At 44.9% G+C, this 20,578-nt stretch overlaps 1 protein-coding gene across 1 annotated transcript in view; it reads right to left on the bottom strand.

Annotated features, from left to right (window-relative positions):
- ANOS1 (anosmin 1) overlaps positions 1–20,578 on the bottom strand; it is a 207,960-nt gene that overhangs the window by 73,110 nt on the left and 114,272 nt on the right. Inside the window, exon 3 of the mRNA XM_061408192.1 lies at positions 15,376–15,438. Within this exon, the coding sequence (XP_061264176.1) occupies positions 15,376–15,438 (63 nt within the window). The remainder of the gene's footprint in view (positions 1–15,375; positions 15,439–20,578) is intronic.

Genomic DNA, 20,578 nt, shown 5'->3' with positions numbered 1-20,578 from the left:
ATAGAAATATAATTTTTCAGGCATGCAGACAGAACAGGCAAGTTGATTACGATGGGGAAAATAACCTTTCTCTTGGGTTAATTTCTCTCTATCAGATGTAATGTGTGAAGCCAGTAGAAAAATATATAATACTAAATATGTATATAATATATATAACTATATAATAATAAAGAATACACAATAGTATATAATACTAAAGAATATAAAATAATACTATATATACTATATAATATCAAATATATATAAATACTAAAGAATATAAAACAATAAAGGAGCTCAACTGTTATTTAAATATACATGTGACAGAAATATTCTCAAAGACATAAAGACTCGGAGGATTTAACACTCATGAGTCTTTCTTGCAAAACTATGCAGTGGTAAAATCCAGCTGTTCCACAATTAACAGAAATAAAGAGTAGACTGGCTAGCACAGCACCTCTCCAAAAAAAAGCATATAATACATATGCATACGTAGGGCTCCCCAGGTGGTGCTAGTGGCAAATACCGCCTGCCAATGTAGGAGACCGAAGAGATGTGGATTCAATTCCTGGGTCGGGGAAGATCCCCTGGAGGAGGGCCTGGCAACCCACTCCAGTATTCTTACCTGGAGAATTCCATGGACAGAGGAGCCTGGTGGGCTACAGTCCATGGGGTCACAAAGAATTGGACACGATTGAAGTGACTTAGTATGCACATATATATTATGTGAGAAAACGAGTTTGTACAAATCAATTTGGACTTCAGGTATAACAGAAGGCAGAATCTGTCATGAATAATCTCAAAGAAAATGGTGTCTTTTAAAAGACACCCAGACAGGATCAAATTTAGAAAGCCAGAAATACAGAAATTAGCATAAAAGAATTACTAATCATTTTCTTATCCGCATATATGGGAAACTAAAATGGAAACATTGAAGGCATGAGGAGAAGGGGACGACAGAGGATGAGACGGTTGGATGGCATCACCGACTCGACGGACATGAGTTTGAGCAAACTCCGGGAGTTGGTGATGGACAGGGAGGCCTGGCGTGCTGCGGTCCATGGGGTCGCAAAGACACGACTAAGCTACTGAACTGAACTGAAAATGGAAAAAAGTATGAATGACAGTTTTTGTTTTTTTTTAAAGAGAACATGATATAATAAAACTAAAAATAAAAGAGTATGTCTTTAAAACTTTGGTGGCTTAGAAGGAATGGGGCAAGAAATCTTGAACTTAATTTTAGGACCCCTGTACTCAGGGCTGTGATGGATGGACTGCAGTAGAAAGGTCCAGAGCAAAACAGGCAGAAGGGAAGGGCCCGTGGGCAGAAGTCCAGAGGAAACGAGGTGGAGAGTCTCCCATTGGGTCACACAGGACACACTCAGTCCGTCCAGCCGTGAGTTCTAATAGCACGTGTGGAATGCCGTCATCCAGAGAAGTTCTGGGGGCAGACCTGAGACCCAAAATTCTTCTGGGAGGCTGGTCACTGAGGTTCCTTCTGCCCAGCATGGACCACAATCCAGACTCCCAGAAGGGAACAGGGGCCAACAGTTTAGGAAGGGCGAGCCCCTCTTATCAGTGAGGGGTGGGTGCGAAGCCCTCCCTCCAATTCTTAAGTTCCCAGAAGCCTGCCAAGGGTCAACCTTTTAAGCAGGAATTTCTAAAGACAGTTTTGCTATGGTTAACGTCTCTGTGCAGGTAATCACGGCTATTTCCAGATGGTAGTTGTTGTTGAGTCGCCCAGTCGTGTCTGACTCTTTGCGACCCCATTGACTGCAGGATGCCAGACTTCCCTATTTGTCACCAACTCCCAGAGTTTGCTCAAACTCATGTCCATTCTGTCAGATGCCATCCAACCATCTCATCTCCTGTCGCCCCCTTCTTCTCCTGCCTTCAATCTTTCCCAGCATCAGGGTCTTTTCAAATGAGTTGGTTCTTCCCATCAGGTGGCCAAAGTATTGAAGTTTCAGCTTCAGCTCATTCCCTCCACTGACTATTCAGGGTTGATTTCCTTTAGGATGGACTGGTTGGATCTCCGTGCTGTCCAAGGGACTCTCAAGAGTCTTCTCCAAAACCACAGTTCAAAAGAATCAACTCTTAGGCACTCAGTTTTCTTTATAGTCCAACTCTCACATCCATCCATGACTACTGGAAAAACCACAGCTTTGACTAGAATGGACCTTACCAGCAAAGTGATGTTTTTGATTTTTAATACATTGTCTAGGTTTGAGAATTTGGAATGAAGGTTAAGTTTTACTCTCTCGTGCAGTTTGTTTTACTAGTGTTTCAATGCTCATATACAATTTCTATGAAAAATAAATACATTAACCTGTTGAGACGAAACAACCCAAACTGCCAGCTGCATCTTTCAAAGAAGGCATCTAATGACTAAGTATTCGTGAAATCGGAAAACGCATTCTCAATTCAAACATTTCTAACCTGGGCTTGGAAATGCAATTATGAGTTGCTTGGAAACTCAGTTATATATCCTAATGGATTAAATGTGATGACCATTAACTTGCTTCCCAGGCAAACTGTAGACCATGGCCGTGAATGCTATCAAGTTAGGAGAAAATCAGAAACACGTATTTTAAGAATGCCACTTTCCTACTACCACTCTGATAAAAGTGTACGATCCTTACACTTTACCGGAGCCATTCAGATAATGGCCCCCAGGTTGCACAGGGCTGTGTTCCCTGAGAGCTCACACACATGAGGTGACCCCAGAAATGACCAAAAGTGCACGCCTGGAGGCGGGCTCGGGTCCACAGGGCCGGGCCAGATGTTGACAGGTGCTTCTGAGTTGAGGAGAAAGAGATCAGAGTTTGAGGAAGCTGGGACTTCCCTGGTGGCACAGTGGATAAAAATCACCACCTGCCGAAGGTGGGGACACAGGTTCAATTCCCGGTCTGGGAAGATTCCCTCATGCTGCAGAGCAAGTAAGCCCAAGCACCACAACTAATTGAGCCCATGCTCCAGAGCTCCTGAGCTGCAACTCTCAAGCCTGAGTGTTGCAGTTACTGAAGAAATATGTGCTTAGCGCCCATGCTTGGCAACAAGAGAAGCCACCGCGATGAGAAACGTTGTCCACCAAAACTAGAGAGTAGCTCCTGCCGGCTGCAAGGAGAGCAGTTCAGTTCAGTTCAGTCACGCTTTCCCAGCATCAGGGTCTTTTCAAATGAGTTAGTTCTTCACGTCAGATGGCCAAAGCATTGGAGCCGAAGTTTCAGCTTCAGCATCAGTCCTTCCAATGAACACTTAGGACTGATTTGCTTTAGGATGGACTGGTTGGTTCTCCTGGCAGTCCAAGGGACTCTCAAGCGTCTTCTCCACCATCGAAGTTCAAAAGCATCAACTCTTCAGTGCTCAGCTTTCTTTAAGAGTCCAACTCTCACATCCATACACGACCACTGGAAAAACCTTAGCCTTGACTAGACGGACCTTTGTTGCAAGTAGAGCAAAGCCTGTGCAAATCAACGAAGGCTCAGCCTAGCCAAAATGAAAGTTTGAGGGAGCTGAAATGCATAGGTCCTGTGAGCAAAAAAATCAGGAAGGATGGAACTGGACAAAGAAACCCAGAGAGGTGCGAGGGACCCCCCGGAGTTGGGCTGAATACTGCTTTTCGAACGTGCATGTGGTGAAAGCTCTCAAGAACGGCAGAAAGCACCAGAAGAGAAAGCACCAGGCAAAGCACGCCTGGACTTCCAAGAGCCTAGCACCTCCCATTCCAGCCATCAGAGCAGAGAGGATACAGAATACATAGGGCACTGGACAGAGTCCTAAGAGATACTGCTCAGTGGCTCATTCATGTCTGGCTCTCCGCAACCTCATGGCCTGTAGCCTGCCGGGCTCCCCTGTCCATGGGATTGTCCAGGATGCATACTGGACTTCAGCGCCATTTCCTTCTCTAACCACCTTAGTAACGGGGACACGTGAGCCCCGGACTCAAGGCTGCTCTGACTCTGCGCTAAGAAAGTTTAAAAGCAAGTCTCTGCAGAAGAAACTGATGTCAAGTAACTATCTCCATGCCAGAAGAGTCTAATGCTTTTTACAGAAATACAGCAGAATTGAGAACACGAAAAAGTGACATCTAGTCAAAAATCAGCTGGCGTGCAAAGAAGCAGGAAATTATGGCATGCAACCAAAAGGGAAATAGAGAGTCTAAAGGTGATGTCCTTGGCAGAAAAAGACATGTGACAGGAAATTATAAATATGCTCTGCATACCTTAGGATTATACAAGAAAACATGGACACAGAGAAACGAGAAACAGAAGATGCAAGAAAGACCTGCGTGAGACTTGCAGAAGCAAAGATGAAAACACAAAACCTATACCAGATAGGATTTTAAAAGTGTCAGACATTGTAAAAGAAAAGATTCCTTGATGGGAACTTGGAGTCACAATGATGAAAATTATCAACATGAAGCAGAGAGTGGGGGTGGGTGTGGAAATGAACACCACCACTAACAAAAACAAGATCAGAGAGTCTCTGATGAGAAGACCATGTAAGTCTATCATATATATAATCAGGTCGCCAGAAGACAGGACATGGAGGATTTAAAAAAAAAAAAAAACTTGATGAAAATTATAAGCCTACAATTAGAAGAATCTTACTCACCCCAAAAAGAAGACATATACAGGCTACCCCAGCAAGGTACACCATAACCATATTACAATCAGACACAGAAAAAAAAAAACTGAAAAGAGGGCTTCCTTGGTGGTCCAGTGGTTAAGAATCTGTCTTGCAACGCAGGGGACGCAGGTTCGATCCCTGGTCGGGGACCTAAGATCCCACGTGCCTTGAGACAACTAAGCCTGTGTAGAGCTAGACAGGTCGCATGCCTCAACTACCTAGCCAGTGCTCCGAAATGAAGACCCAGCACAGGCAGAAAAAAAAAAAAAGAAGGAAAACTGAAAGAACAAATATATCACCTCAAGTTTAAAAAAAAAAGCAGGCAGAGAAATAAGAAGATACTTTATATACAGCTTAAAAAAAAAGCAAGTCAGAAAATTTTAAGAAAATATTCAAGACAAGAGTAAATGAAGAGCTATTTTTAAATCACTAAATTAAAAAAATTATTAATATTTCACTTGAATTCTATACCCCATTCAAATACCTTACATTTGGCGGCAGAGACAAGACAACAATTTTAAGTTTGCATTTTAAATGATGCAAAGAGTGAGTGTTCCCCCTGCCACCTTAAAACACCTTTATGAGTCATTGCATACTTTCTTTCTAACGAACAACAGAGAGGATGAAAAGACTTCATCGAGTCGGCAGGCGACACAAACTGAGCGCTTACACGGAACCCCAGGATCTGTGAGCAGCATCCACACGCATGCTTGCTAGTCCTTGACCAGCATCACTGGGACACACAGACCCTGATGCCCACGGCCCACACCTGCTGGGTCAGAATCTGCACTTTAGAAAAAAAAAGAAAACTCCAGATAACGTGTGTGCAGCAGGACCAAGTCTGGTCCCTGGAAGCTGTACAGAGAAGCCGTCTCTCTCCCATCTCTGCACCTGAAACGTGATTCAAAAACCTCACCTCTGACTCCGGAAATCTGGGCTTTTCCCCAGCGCATCTCCCACTGCACACTCCTGTTCATCTCCCCTTGAGTGTATTCAAGCCTTTCCAAGGTGAGAACACACAAGAATCGCTTCCCCAGAATGAAAGCCCCTGACCACAGCCCCTTGTTTCTCGTCTTTCCCATCCAGACAGTCTTGGGAAGGAAGTTAAAACTTTGGAACAGACTTGTGTGCGTTTGCTCTGCATTTCCTCCTGTGTGTTTGCATACTGACGACTGAGCTTTGCTGGGGGGTCAGATGGTAAAGAATCTGTTTGCAATCTGGAAGACAGGGGATTCAATCGCTGGCTTGGGAAGATCCCCTGGAGAAGGGCATGGCAACCCACTGCAATATTCTTGCCTGGAGAATCCCATGGGCAGAGGAGCCTGGCCGGGCTACAGTCCATGGGGTCGCAAAAGAGTCGGATGCGACTGAACAGTGGACGCTTTAACTTTTCTACTGTTGAGTGGGACTTTATCATGGAATCTTCAAAGCAATGACCTGGTACTTTGTCTTCATCATAAAAACACCTACTATTTACCCCATCTCTGTTATGTTCTGTCACTGTTTAAATGCTTTAATGTGTATGTTTTATCATTTACTTAAATTAGCTTTAGCAATTTCTAAGACATTCCACTCCTTGTGTGGCTACCTGCCTAGTCCCTCTTCTCAGACAGGATAAGTCTTTAAATCATTCCAAATAGCCTCCAGTCTTGGTCTATTACAAATTTTCAAACCTCATCAGTTCTCCTCAACAGAGTCTCACATAATTTTATACTCCCCAGCACCACATAAAAATTCACTGAAAATTGAGCCTCACTGCTCGGGGGAAAAAAAGGCTACATTCCATGGAGAACGTGTTCCACCCTAAGAATAATCCACCCAATGACAGCAAAACATCATTCCATATTCTTGATATCCTCATTTTCCAGGAATGTGAAACTGGTTCTAACGAGGACAGCTTCTTTTATAAAACGATGGTAAAGGAAATCTCATAGCGATTATAAAATTCTTCACCATTCTGCGAACCGTTTCAGTTCCATGACTTCCACACCAAGTTGAAAACTTGGAGCAAATTTGCACCTCACCCAAAGATCATGACCCAGAAACTATTGCCAACACGTTTCTTTATTATAAAAATATAAAAGCTAAACGTCCAGCATTTGTAAAAATAAAACCTTATTCGTTGTAGTAATAGGAGATAACACTTTCGGAAAATGTGCAGGTCCTCCTAGCCACCACTGCTCTCAGCAAACCACTCCCTTACACCAACAGAAGAACACTTCCACGCGTCCCCCTTCACACCCGCCCATGCCCGGAAGCTGGGCCCACGTGCCTTCAGTCCAGTTCAGTTCAGTCACTCAGTGTGTCCGACTCTCTGCAACCCCATGGACTGCAGCACGCCAGGCCTCCCTGTCCATCACCAACTCCTGCAGTTTACCCGAACCCACATCCATGAAATGTTCTCACAGCTTCCCTTCTCTCTGCAAGCCGCCCACCCACCCCTCTGGAGCATATCCAGCAGGCTTTCTCTGCAGCCATCTTGTAACTCTGCCCTTATGAAGGCTGCCCACGTCCTGTGCATCACGGCACCCAGTGACCAATTTGCAGACCTCCCCGTCTTGCAGACACAGCCCATTACTGCTTCCTTCTGGTGATTTCCCTGGTCGCTCAGATGCGAAAACAATCTGCAGGGCAGGAGACCCCAGTTTTATTCCTGGGTTGCAAAGATCCCCTGAAGAAGGGAAAGGCTACCCACTCCAGTATTCTTGCCTAAAGAATTCCATGCACAGACCATGGAGTTGCAAAGAGTTGGACATGCTGCTGCTGCTGCTTAGTCACATCAGTCGTGTCCGACTCTGTGCGACCGCATAGACGGCAGCCCATCAGGCTGCTCTGTCCCTGGGATTCTGGACATGACTGAATGACTAATACTTTTCTTGAAAAACTGTTGCTGTGTGTCCTTTAGACCTCTACCCTGGACTTTCTTCTCTGGGAGCACAGAGTCTCAGCCACTGGACCACCAGGGAAGCTCAACTTTCTCCCATCTTAACAGCTTACCTGAGTCCACTGTGTTATCAGAGAAGACTCTTGAGAGGCTCTTGGACTGCAAGGAGATCCAACCAAACGAAATCAGTGCTGAGTATTCATTGGAAGGACTGATGCTGAAGCTCCAATACTTTGGCCACCTGATGTGAAGAACCAACTCATGGGAAAAGACCCTGATGCTGGGAAAGACTGAAGGCAGGAGAAGGGGACGACAGAGGATGAGATGGTTGGATGGCATCATCAATGTGATGGACACGAGTTTGAGTAAGCTCTGGGAGTCGATGATGGACAGGGAAGCCTGGCGTGCTGCAGTCCATGGGGTTGCAAAGAGTCAGACACGACTGAGCAACTGAACTGAACTTACTCCACTTGCTGGGTCTTCTTAGGCTCCCATCCTTATACTACTGTGAGTCAGGGCATAACCCGGGAAGCTCCTGTCTTTCTACCACTTCATCCAGCTTCATGACTTTAAATACTGTCTATCAACCATGATGTGTGCATTTCCAGCCTGATCTCTCCCCTCAACTGCAGACTCGTGGATTGGTGGTGTGCCCATAACGCGTCTCAAGTAGAAGTATGATTCCCGTCTCAGACACAGTATGTACAAACTTTTAGTATATCAGTTCAGTTCAGTTCAGTCGCTCAGTCGTGTCTGACTCTTTGTGACCTCATGAACCGCAGCACGCCTGGCCTCCCTGTCCATCACCAACTCCTGGAGTTCACCCAAACCTATGACCATTGAGTCAGTGATGCCATCCAGTCATCTCATCCTCTGTCGTCCCCTTCTCCTCCTGCCCTCAATCTTTCCCAGCATCAGGGTCTTTTCAAATGAGTCAGCTCTTTGCATCAGGTGGCCAAAGGATTGGAGTTTCAGCTTCAACATCAGTCCTTCCAATGAACATTCAGGACTGATTTCCTTTAGGATGGACTGGCTGGATCTCCCTGCAGTCCAAGGGCCTCTCGAGAGTCTTCTCCACCACCACAGTTCAAAAGCATCAGCACCAAAGTCCATCTGCACCTGTCCCTTCACAGGAATGTTCTAAGCAGGTTAGCTACTGTTCTGATACACTGAAGCCAAAGACTGCTAACGTGTAGCAAATTCTATGGGCCGATCCTCATGAACACACCTGGGCCAGATTACATAATTTTATCTGTTTAGCTCTCATCCGCTTCTGTCAGTACCTTTAACTCTTACAGAAAGGCACCCAGACAGGTGAGGGCTCTGCCTGAATTCCTCAAGTGATGCATTTACTTAACACCCCAGATCGGAAGACAACGAAACTGGGTTGTGGAGGAGCAGAAGGAAGACAAGGTTTGATGGCAAGAAGTGGGGTGTGATGAACACCACAGTTTTGGAGTGTGATGAACACCACACTTTTGGGGGTCTCTTTTCAGTCATGCTGGAATATCCCAAGGTCAAGGAGACCCTGAAGTTAGTGAGGAACCTTGCTCTTCCTTTAATTCCTTGAAGGACCTTGAACGAAGTCTGATTTTGCACAATCAAAGCTTCCTTCTCTTTTGAGAGCAAGTCTCTGAACACACGAATGGTTGGGACAACGACTTTACCTAAGAGACAGGCTCATTCTGTACTTTCTGCTGAGGGATGTAAAACTCTTGTCTTCCACTCCGGGCACTGTGACATGGAGCAGGTTAGACAGAGGTGCCTGGGGACAGAGGGTGGTGGGAAAGAAACATAACTAGAAGTCACACGCCCTCGATTTTATGTCTCATTTCTCTGCCTCTCAACAATGTCATCTCATTTTCTCCTTGCATGTCAGCTTTATTGTCCACAAAGTTTACCTAGCAAAATTCAGACCTAACTTCTCCCGAGAATTGCCATGAAAATCAAATGGAGTAAGATGGAAAAAAATATTTGAAAAATCAGAAAGCACAAAGAAATAAATCAATGTTGCTGTCTGTGGCAGAGTGCCAGCCTCCTTCATGTTCTTATTTTTACCCTGACAAGGACCGGATCACCAGGCAGACCGAATGTCAAGTTCAATACCAACCAGGGACGCTTCTCTCGCTGACTCACACCTGATGTAGGCGAGCTCTCAGCTTTCCAAGACCCCTAGTGCACAGTTCAGATGGCCCGTGTTGACTGCCAGCGGACATCCTGCTAGAGGGGGCATGTTAGGAAGTCAAAAACATCACAGGTAAAGGTGGGAGGTGTGTAAGAAGGCCCTGTGTAAACTACAGTGTATCCTGAGCCATCGAAAGTAAGGCAACAACAGCTGTAACACAGATGATTATCTTACATACTGCTAGCAAGGGAAAAAGGCGCTTTCTCTTATAATTTCAGATTCCATCAATCGTAACAAAGAACATTTAAACATAGGAAGACATGCGTTTTACGACTAGTAAGACAAACTTTCATAGTTTATCGTGGTTTTTAGGATTTTATAAAAGTTAGAGGAAGGGAATAATAGGTAGTAAAGCAACAAAGCACAATCCAGCCATGTGCCTATTGTGGGAAAAAAACACATTTCATACCACATGAGAAATCATCTGTTATGACCCACAGAAAGAGTCCTGAAAGACTCCTGTCCTAACACATTTAACTTTTTTTTGTTTAAAAAATAAGATGGTTAGCTTTGCCTATAACCTGAAACGGTAGCGAAAGCAGAATGGTATCCATACCAAATGAGAAGTTGAAAGGGTCAGTACATGAGAACCGATTCATCACCTTCTCATGTATTGACCCTTTCAACTTCTCATTATATGTGTATATATACGTGTGTGTGTGTGCCCCTGGGGGCTTCCCTGGTGGTCCAGCGGTTAAGAGTTCACCTGCCAATGCAGGGGACGTGGGTTCCACTCCCTGGGCTTGGAAGATCCCACATGCCACAGCAACTCAGCTCGTGCACCACGGCTACTGAGCCTGTGGTCAGGGGCTGCAAGCTGCAACTACTGAAGCCCACATGTCTAGAGCCCATGCTCTGCAATGAGAGAAGCCACTGCCGTGAGCCTACACCACATCTCAACAAACAGTATATTCTCTTCACTGCCGCTAGTGAAGCCCAGTGCCCAGCAATGAAGACCTAGCACAGCCAAAAAACAAACAAACGAGATGCCCCTGAAAATCCTTTCCATGCAGGATAATTCTAAGACCAAACTTACCAAGAACAATGGTTTCTGTTTAGACATGGGTGCTGGTAATACAGATGAAGACACGATGGCAGTCTGACTGGGTAGGGGGGTTATGTGGGGATCATGATGCCTTGTGGTTCTTCTTCCCTGCTGGCTCAGAAGACAGTAAAAGCATCTGCCTACAATGCAGGAGACCCAGGTTTGATCCCTGAGTCGGGAAGATCCCCTAGAGAAGTGAATGGCAACCCCACTCCAGTACTCTTGCCTGGAAAATCCCATGGACGGAGGAGCCTGGCGGGCTACAGTCCATGGGGTTGCAAAGAGTCGGACACGACGGAGCGACTTCACTCAGGAAGTGGGACATACTTTCTGGGAACGGCCAGATTTTCGCCAAAGTTTCAGCTTTATGGACCACAGGACATGTCACAACTACCCAACTCTGCTCTTGTAACACAACAGCAGTTTTATACATTAAAAAAAAAACTGTTCTGTCTATGTTCCAATAAAACCTGAATTACAAAATCAAGGGACAGAGTGGGTTTTGCTCTTCGGGGTGTGGTTTGCAAGCTCACGCCTTTGAAGATAAAGCTTGGACCATTTTACAAGTGAATACACTGGACCAAATCTCTAATTGTCTAGTTGTTTCTGCCAAAGAAGACTAAAATCTGGAGTCATCCTGGGTTCAGACTCTTAGAAAGGGAAAGCTTAAGTCCTTGACAATATGGAACCTGGATACCTTCTTAACACAAAATGTAATAACCAGGAGGATGGACAGGTCTTCTCAATGAATGTCTAGCCTTGAAAACACTGAAACAGGAATGAGTCCTTCCAAGATTCAGTCTCTTTAAGCAAAAGTCAGACATTTATTAGCACAATAAAACAGGAGCAAAAAAAAAAAAAAAAAAAACACATGAATAAGAACAATCAGAGCAACTAAAGTTGAATATTAAGGCTTCAGCTTTTGGACCATTGGGCTGGGAGCTCTCTACAAAGTTCCTCATGTTAAGTAGCCCTCTTTTCCCCACCTTTCAAGTTTCAACAAACCTTTCTGCCACAGCATATCACAATTTGGACACGCATCCCATTTAAAAAAAATATATTTTTGGCTGTGCTGGGTCTTTGCCGCCTCACAGGCTTGCTTAGTTCCTCCTAGAGGGGCCCAACGTTAGTTGTAGTGGGCAGGCTTCCAGTTTCATTTTAATAAACCAGACGTGGTTCAGAAGCCCCCACGGTTATTTCAGACAGAACAAGATTCATAGAAGCCCACTATCACGTCTGAAATTGCACGGAGAAAGGTTTCAAATGACCTTCAGTTGTATTTCCCGTTTCAGGGATCTGACATAAACCCACTAACCCAGACTCAGGGATGTTAATGGATAATGCGTTTCTCAAATGAATAGCACATCTTGTTCCTCTAGACTTGACAGCAGCACATTTTCGTTCCTAGAGATGTGTGGTCTGTGTGCAGAATAGAATACAAAATAAAAGAGAATGTAGGGCATGCAGAGGTGGTCTCGTGCCCATGGTCTTTGCATGCATGCATTGGTTTGCTTTACGTTCCACTTCTGATCAGGGTGCTCTGTTCTGCGTCTCAAGAGACCTGAATCCCCTCTTTTTACCTGCTTCTGTATTAGACACGAGCTTCCCTGGGTCGGGAAGATCCCCTGGAGAAGGACCTGGCAACCCACTCAGGTATTCTTGTACTGTAGCCTGCCAGGCTCCTCTGCCCATGGAACCACAAGAGTTGGACTTGACTTAGTGACCAAACCGCCAACTCTCAATTAGACAGGGTGCAGAGTGAGCCTCACTGAGTCACAACCTGTCTGATGTCATCACCTCCCATGTGTGTGTGTATGTGTGTGTCTGTGTGTGTGTGTGTACGCTTCTAATCAACACAACACGGCTGAGGTTAAGCACTGTCACTGCTGAGATTATGTTGTGTTACATAAAATTCTGTCTCAGCAGGCTGGAGATCAGGACGCTACTGCCAGTCTTAAGAAAAAAGCTATTTTGTGATCTGCCACTGAAGGGGGCCACAGGCACCTCCCAGGAGCTCAGAGTGGACCCCAGCCCCATCAATGCGACAGGCCCACAGTCTCACCACTGCAAGGAAATGGATGCTGCCAACGACTGCAATGAGCTGACAGCAAACTTCTCCCACAGTCGAGCCCCCAGATGAGAAGGGACCCCAGCCAATACCTTGACTTCAACCACGACAGATGCTGGGCAGACAGTGCAGTTAAGCTCTACCCAAGCTCCTGACCCAAAGAAATGGTGGGATGAGATACCAGTGCCCATGAACAGAACGTTAGAGTTCTAATTTTAAAAAAAAGTACGCAACAGGCAACAAAAAGTTTATAGCACAGAGAACTGTAGTCAGTATCTTGTAATAAGGTATGATGGAAAATAATATGAAAAATAAGGTATGTGTTTAAATATAACTAAATCATTTGGGAACATGAAAGACTGTAAGTCAAGTATACTTCAATGAAATATATATATTAAAGAAAAAAAAAACAGCAAGTGAACAAAACAAGATTTGGGTGTGGATTCAGCCACATAAGTTTGAGGGTGATCTGTTATGAGACAAGGGGCATGTAATATAAACATATATTGTACTGAGGCCTTCTCAGGTGGTAAAGAATCCACCTGCCAATGCAGGAGACCTGGGTTCGATCCCTGGGTTGGGAAGATCCCCTGGAGAAGGGAAAGGCTACCCACTCCAGGATTCTGGCCTGGAGAATCCCATGGACTGTATAGTCCATGAGGTCGCAAAGAGTCAGACACGACTGAGCGACTTTCACTTTCACTTTCTGGGCATCTGCAGTGGGTGAGCCCAAGGGCTTGAAAATTTCCAGCCTCCACTCCTGCATGCTTCACGCACAACTCCGATGACCTTCATGTCAATCAGAAGGTCAGATGGTATTGGGAACGTGGATGTATCTCATGGACCTTAAAACTATAGGGGCTGTTACGATGCCACATCCACAGGCATGTCTTCAGGACAGAGTCTGTGTGCCCTCTGAGGTGAAACTCAGGCAACAGGACCACACTCACATGGTCAGGGGAGGGCTTGGGGGGAGGACCAGACCCACCCCTGTGATCATCTGGAACAGTTCGGAAGTTCTGATCGGCCCCGGTTCCATCTGGAGCAGACCTGCAGCAGGGTCTCCCACTGACACCACCCAGGCACGTCTCTGCTTCCCTCCCCACCCCTCCTCAGTGGTACTCTGGTTCCCATGTGGGCCCAACTCACATCCTCGAGGCCCCTGTGGACTTTCTGAGCCTCCTTACACTGAGTGGCCACCGTGTGGTCAGCCTATCTGCTTCACAGCAGGACCCCTGGTCTGCCCTGGAGAATTGCTCTTGTTCAGTTGCTAAGTCATGTCTGACTTTTTGGAACCCCATGGACTGCAGCATGCCAGGCTTCCCTGTCCTTCACCATCTCCTGGAGTTTACTCAAACTCATGTCCATCGAGTCGGTGATGCCATCCAGCCATCTGTCGTCCCCTTCTCCTCCTGCTTTCAATCTTACCCAGCATCTGGGTCTTTTCAAATGAGTCAGCTGTTTGCATCAGGTGGCCAAAGTACTAGAGCTTCAGCAGCACTCCTTCAAATGAATCTTCAGGGCTGATTTCCTTTGGCATGGACTGGTTGGCTCTCCTTGCAGTCCAAGGGACTCTCAAGAGTCTTCTCCCTGTCGTGGAGGATACAGTGCTGCAAAGCAGCACCCTCTTTCTTTGGGACAAGCAGTGACTTTAGACAGCAGTTGCCCAGGACAGGAGAGCTCTGTTATCTAACTGAGAGCACGGGGAAAGGAAGGTGCCTTCTGCACAGGAAGATGTGGGCCAGTCTCAGCCCCGGACTGCGGCCGGCCCAGAGGAAGATCGAATGGTCTGAGAACCCCGCCACTCATAAAATGCGAGTGAAGTGAAGTGAAAGTCGCTCAGTTGTGTCCAACTCTTTGTGACCCCATGGACTGTCCATGGAATTCTCTAGGCCAGAATACCGGAAAGAGTAGCCTTTCCCTTCTCCAGGGGATCTTGCCCACCCAGGGATTGAACCCAGGTCTCCTGCGTTGCAGGAAGATTCTTTACCAGCTGAGCCACCAGCGAAGCCCATAAAATGCGAGGCTCCTTCCAAAAGGCATGAGCATTTCAACCTCATGCCAAGAGCCACCCAGAGAAGAGTTATTCTGTGAGGTGGAGAGGCTGCCAGAGGCTTGTCATTTTTTTTAATTTATAGTAAAAAACAAAAATAATTTCCCTGCCTAATTAATAATGGAAACAGTGAGTGGCGAGGCTTTAAGTGCATGCAAAGTCACTTCAGTCGTGTCCAATCCTCTGTGACCCCGTGGACTGTAGCCCGCCAGGCTCCTCTGTCCATGGGATTCTCCAACTTAAGCATACTGGAGTGGGTTGCCATTCCCTTCTCCAGGGGATCTTCCCGACCCAGGGATCAAACCCGAGTATCTTAAGTCTCTTGCGTTGGCAGGCGAGGTTCTTGACCAGTAGTGCCAGCTGGGTTTTTAGAAGTCTCAACAATTTTGTTGACTGTGAATGTTTACACACACACACACACCCCAGAAGTAAACTGAGCCTTCCAGCCCCAGAAGGACACGATGCCCTCCCGAATGCCCGGGGCTCCTTGGTCCACGGCTTGGCCCGTGGCCGCACACACACCCCTTACCTCGCAGAAGCTCTGGCACTGCTGCTTTCGCAGGTCCCAGGACACCTTGCAGGGCTCCAGGCACTGGGAGAGAGAACAGTGAAGACCGATCAGTGGACACAGGTAACAAACAAGGCCCCAAAGGAAAGGTCCCCACTGTGCACGCCCCAGCGTTTCCGAGAGACTCTGGGAGATCCAGCTAAACCTCCCCCCATCGCAAATGTGCATCCTGGGAAGCTGATGGGATCCCTTGGAAAAGACCCTGATGCTGGGAAAGATTGAAGGCAGGAGGAGAAGGGGATGACAGAGGATGAGGTGGTTGGATGGCATCAATGGGCATAAGTTTGGGTAAACTCCGGGAGTTGGTGATGGACATGGAGGCCCGGCGTGCTGCAGTCCATGGGGTCGCAAAGAGTCGGACACGACTGAGCGACTGAACTGAACTGAACTCTTAAATATGATTTATACACGTGATTTAATAAATCAAAGATAATAGCCAGGATCCATTGTTCAGCAACAATTTTAATAAGAAATAATAATATTATGGAATAAACAAGGTATATATACACATAAACGCACTTTGTTATACATATGTAGTAGTACTTATATAAGTCATAAAATATACATTATCTATATCAAAATGAGAAAGAGATAACAGTCAGGCCTCAGGATTGAAATCAAAATCATACTTCCACATGAATGGATATATGATTCTCAAAATATATTTTAATACAACAGTTAATTATTAAGTTATCCATTATTAAATATTCATTATGTCCGGTTAAGCGCCAGTTATCTAAATGTTGGTATGCTCATGGCTCCCGTAACCTCATGATTATTTCAGAGCTTTCATATATTCAAAACTGCATAAATGAAAGCAAACCACTGACTGTATCAACTGTCAGTCTGTCATAGGACTGCTCCCAACGTGTGATCAGTGACCAGCAACAGGAGCGTCACCTTGCAGGGTATCGGAAATGCAAGCCCACGACCGGCCCCTACACCAACAGAGTCAGATCTCTGGGATAAAAACCCAAGATCCTCTTTCAGCAATTTCGCCTGGAAATCTCGGTGTTGACACTGATCTTTAAAAAGAACTACGTTAGTGTGGTACGTTTTCCAATACACGCATGTATCCAATCTCACACTATATACCCTAAACTTAAACAATGTTATATATGTCGATTATATCTCAATAAAGCTGGGGGGGGGAAAAAAAAACTGCTACAGGATTTGATGACAACAGTCTCTTTCTTCTTCCGTGTAGACTTCAAGGGGCAAGCTATTTCTTCCGAGAATATTCTACATTTTATATTCTTTAATACTGAATATAAAAGATTCATTCTAGGTTACTTAATGAAAAAAAAATGCTAAGGTAATCAATGCTTTTCCAAGACCAGTACAAGCTTGTCCCAAGTTTATTAGTGTCCACCTCTCCCAAGTATGTTAAATGTATTGATTTTCGTCAATATAGCAATTCTAAAAGAATACTATTTTCTAACAGTAATGAAATAATTTAAAAATTTAAATGAAACAATGTAAACAGTTGTCCACCTTACATACTTTATAAACTCCCTAAAGAGTTAATTTGTTTGCTAAACATTAAGTCCAGTGTCTTACCCTCTAAGCTGTCTTCATTCTTTTCAGGACTGTGGCTCCTAGCCAAAAAAGTTGGTGCTTAGCCATTTAATAAATATGTTTAGCCCAACTCCTTCTCAAGACTACTCAAAATGAATCGATGGCACCCTTTAAAAATAACCTGCAATTTTTTTTTTCATCTGAAAAAGTGTCATATGACCAAGAAGGACCACTCCACAAGACCTGGGGATTTCTCCCAGACAGAGGCTGAGCTTCTGACAAGTTAAGTCTCCATCATTTCATTCGGGAAACATCCAACAAGCATCCGTTCCATATAAAAACTGTTCAATGCAATATGGCTAAAAAATATATCGCAAAATAATTGTGTGAATCTTTCTGTCATTGCTGAACGTGTAAATTAGGAAAACAAGGTATTATATGTACACATGTGCATTTTGACAACTATAGACAGCAGTGTATTAAAAAGTCAGTCCTCTGTGATGTCCACAGTACCAAATAACCATAATCCTGACAACCTGTGGAAAAAATACCTTATAGAACACAGACGTCATTTACAAAAAGAGGCATATGTCTGAAACACTAATGCCAGAGATACATGTGTAAAATGCGTTAGCCGCTCAGTCGTGTCCGACTCTGTGCGACCCCGTGGACTGTAGCCCACCAGGCTCCTTTGTCCGTGGGATTCTCCAGGCAAGAATACTGGAGTGGGTTGCCATCTCCTTCTCCAAAAAGGTTGATGAAAGTGTGTAAAACCAAGAAACTACATTTATCTCCTTGTTAATCCACAATCTCCACCTGTCAAATCTAGCATTATTAATGACAGGCAACACTGTCTTTTACTAATCTTCCCTGTAGATGGTAAACAATCTGCCTGCCATGCAGGAGACAGGATTCGATCCCTGGGTCAGGAAGATCCCCTGGAGAAGGGAATGGTAACCCACTCTAGTATTCTTGCCTGGCGACTCTCATAGACAGAGGAGCCTAGTGGGCTACAGCCTGTGGGGTTGCAAAGAGTTGGACACAACTGAGCAACTAACGCTACGGTTGCTACTGTGAAAATTACAAAACCAACCTAGATGCAAACATTTGAGTAAACCTTTGCAGGATGAGTTTGCCAAAGCTCTATTTCTTTATGATGCTACCGGCCAGGTAAAATGATTTCAACAAAAGCCAAAGATTTAAAAACAGGCAGCCATTTCTCTCACACTTCAAACATGAGTACAACACTTCCTATTTCTCCAAGCAATAATAATGATAAAAAGTTTGCCAAAAAAGGTAGCCCCCAAAACTCTCTTCCATGTGTGAAGGGAATTGTTGTTCAGTCATTAAATCGTGTCTGACTCTTTGCGACCCCATGGACTGCAGCACGCAGTGAAGGGAACAGAAGACAGATAATCCTACAGACAGACAACTGCAGCTTTAAGTGCCCGGATCACATACTACCTCAAGCTAAAAATCACTCAATGAATAATAGCAATCAAAATGAATGTTCTAACAAATGTTTCAGGCTTTCAAGTTTTAGGATGATCAACTGTTTGAAATCACTTCCTCCTAGGCTACTTATTCAAACTCAGTGAAGAGAAACTTCAAATTTCAAAGAAACCAACAAACAAAAAGCTGAGTGAGCTAATCACATTGATCGTCATTTGGAATGGAGCTATTGATTTCTGTTTTTACTTAATCTAGAAAGATACCCAGTGGTTGTGTATGGATGTAAAAGTTGGACTATAATGAAAGCTGAGCGCCGAAGAATTGATGCTTTTGAACTGTGGTGTTAGAGATGACTCTTGAGAGGCCCTTGGACTGCAAGGATATCCAACCAGTCCTTCTCAAAGGAAATGAGTCCTGAATATTCATTGGAAGGACTGATGTTGAAGCTGAAACTTCAACACTTTGGCCACCTGATGCAAAGAACTGACTCATTTGAAAAGACCCTGACGCTGGGAAAGATTGAAGGCAGGAGGAGAAGGGGATGACAGAGGATGAGATGGTTGGATGGCATCACTGACTCAATGGACATGAGTTTGAGTAAATTCTGGGAGTTAGTGATGGACAAGGAGGCCTGTTGGGCTGAGGTCCATGGGGTTGCAAAGAGTCAGACATGACTGATTGAACTGAACTGAACTGAACTAGAAAGATATGGTCACAATATTGCTTTCTCAGATGATAATTATACATTACATTACTATTTTAAGATAAACAGTAATACAAGACATAGTCATATAATATCCCCCTCATGGAATAGTGAGCAATGAGACTCTGTGACATTTATTACATTTACTACTCTACTCTCAGCATTGGGTAGCAGCTCAATAAACTGACAAACTGAAATGTTGAATAAACGCATTGATAAATTGAAATGCTCTCATAATCAGCACTTAGGGTTGGGACACCCAAATGTCAATACTTTCAGGGACCAGGCTCACAGTGAGTAAGAGTCAAGGGGGTCCATTGTGGACAATGGGAGGTGACAAAAAGGATGGTCACTGGCGAGGTGAGTCAATTACCTAGGAAACAGCTGCTCTTCCCTGCCTTCTGGTCATTTTCCAGAATTGCCTCACACTCAAACTCTATACAGAAGCCACCAATGGAGAATTTACGTAAACCCTTCCAACTTTTAAATATATTGTACGACACAGTACAGGCTTCCCGGGGGGCTCAGATGGTAACGAATTTGTCTCCAATGTGGGAGACCGGGGTTCGATCCCTGGATTGGGAAGATCCCCTGGAGAAAGGAACGGCAACCCACTCCAGTATCCTTGCCTCGAGAATCCCATGGTCAGAAGAGCCTGGTGGGCTACAGTCCATGGGGTCACAAACAGTCGGACATGATTGAGTGATTAACACACACACACAACACTGTACAAGCCTCTTTACTGGAATTTATTTATAAGATACTAGACAAATTATGGAATTTCTTTGGAAGGAATGATGCTAAAGCTGAAAGTCCAGTACTTTGGCCACCTCATGTGAAGAGTTGACTCATTGGAAAAGACTCTGATGCTGGGAGGGATTGGGGGCAGGAGGAGAAGGGGACGACAGAGGATGAGATGGCTGGATGGCATCACCGACTCGATGGACGTGAGTCTGAGTGAACTCCGGGAGTTGGTGATGGACAGGGAGGCCTGGAGTGCTGTGATTCATGGGGTCGCAAAGAGTCGAACACAACTGAGTGACTGAACTGACTGACTGAAATGGGAGTGATTTTGCATTCCCGGGGTATGGGGTTACTAACACACACACACACACACACATACACAAATACACACACTGTACAGGTCTCTTTACTGTAATTTATTTATAAGATACTAGACAAACCATTTTCATTGCTCTAAGTATGTGCTTCTGAAATGGGAGTGACTTTGCATTCCTGGTGTGTGTGTGGGGGGTGCATTTGGCACTCTGGAGTCATTTTATTTGTTTTGATTAACAGGAGAGGTGCTGACTTATTGTGGGTGAGGCTATGAATACTGGTTAAACATCGTACAATATCCGGATAGCACTCTCGTGATAAACTTATCCAGCTGCAGATGTTAACAGTGTCGAGACTAAGAATTTATGAACATGCCAAGTGACCATGGTAATAGATTTGGTCCTGAGAAACAACCTTCCCAGGATGGAGGAT

Source organism: Bos javanicus, chromosome X (genome assembly GCF_032452875.1).
Source record: "Bos javanicus breed banteng chromosome X, ARS-OSU_banteng_1.0, whole genome shotgun sequence".
Classification (NCBI taxonomy): Eukaryota; Metazoa; Chordata; class Mammalia; order Artiodactyla; family Bovidae; genus Bos; species Bos javanicus.
The sequence above is the reverse complement of the archived record's forward strand: the minus strand, read 5'-3'. Positions and strand labels throughout refer to the sequence as shown.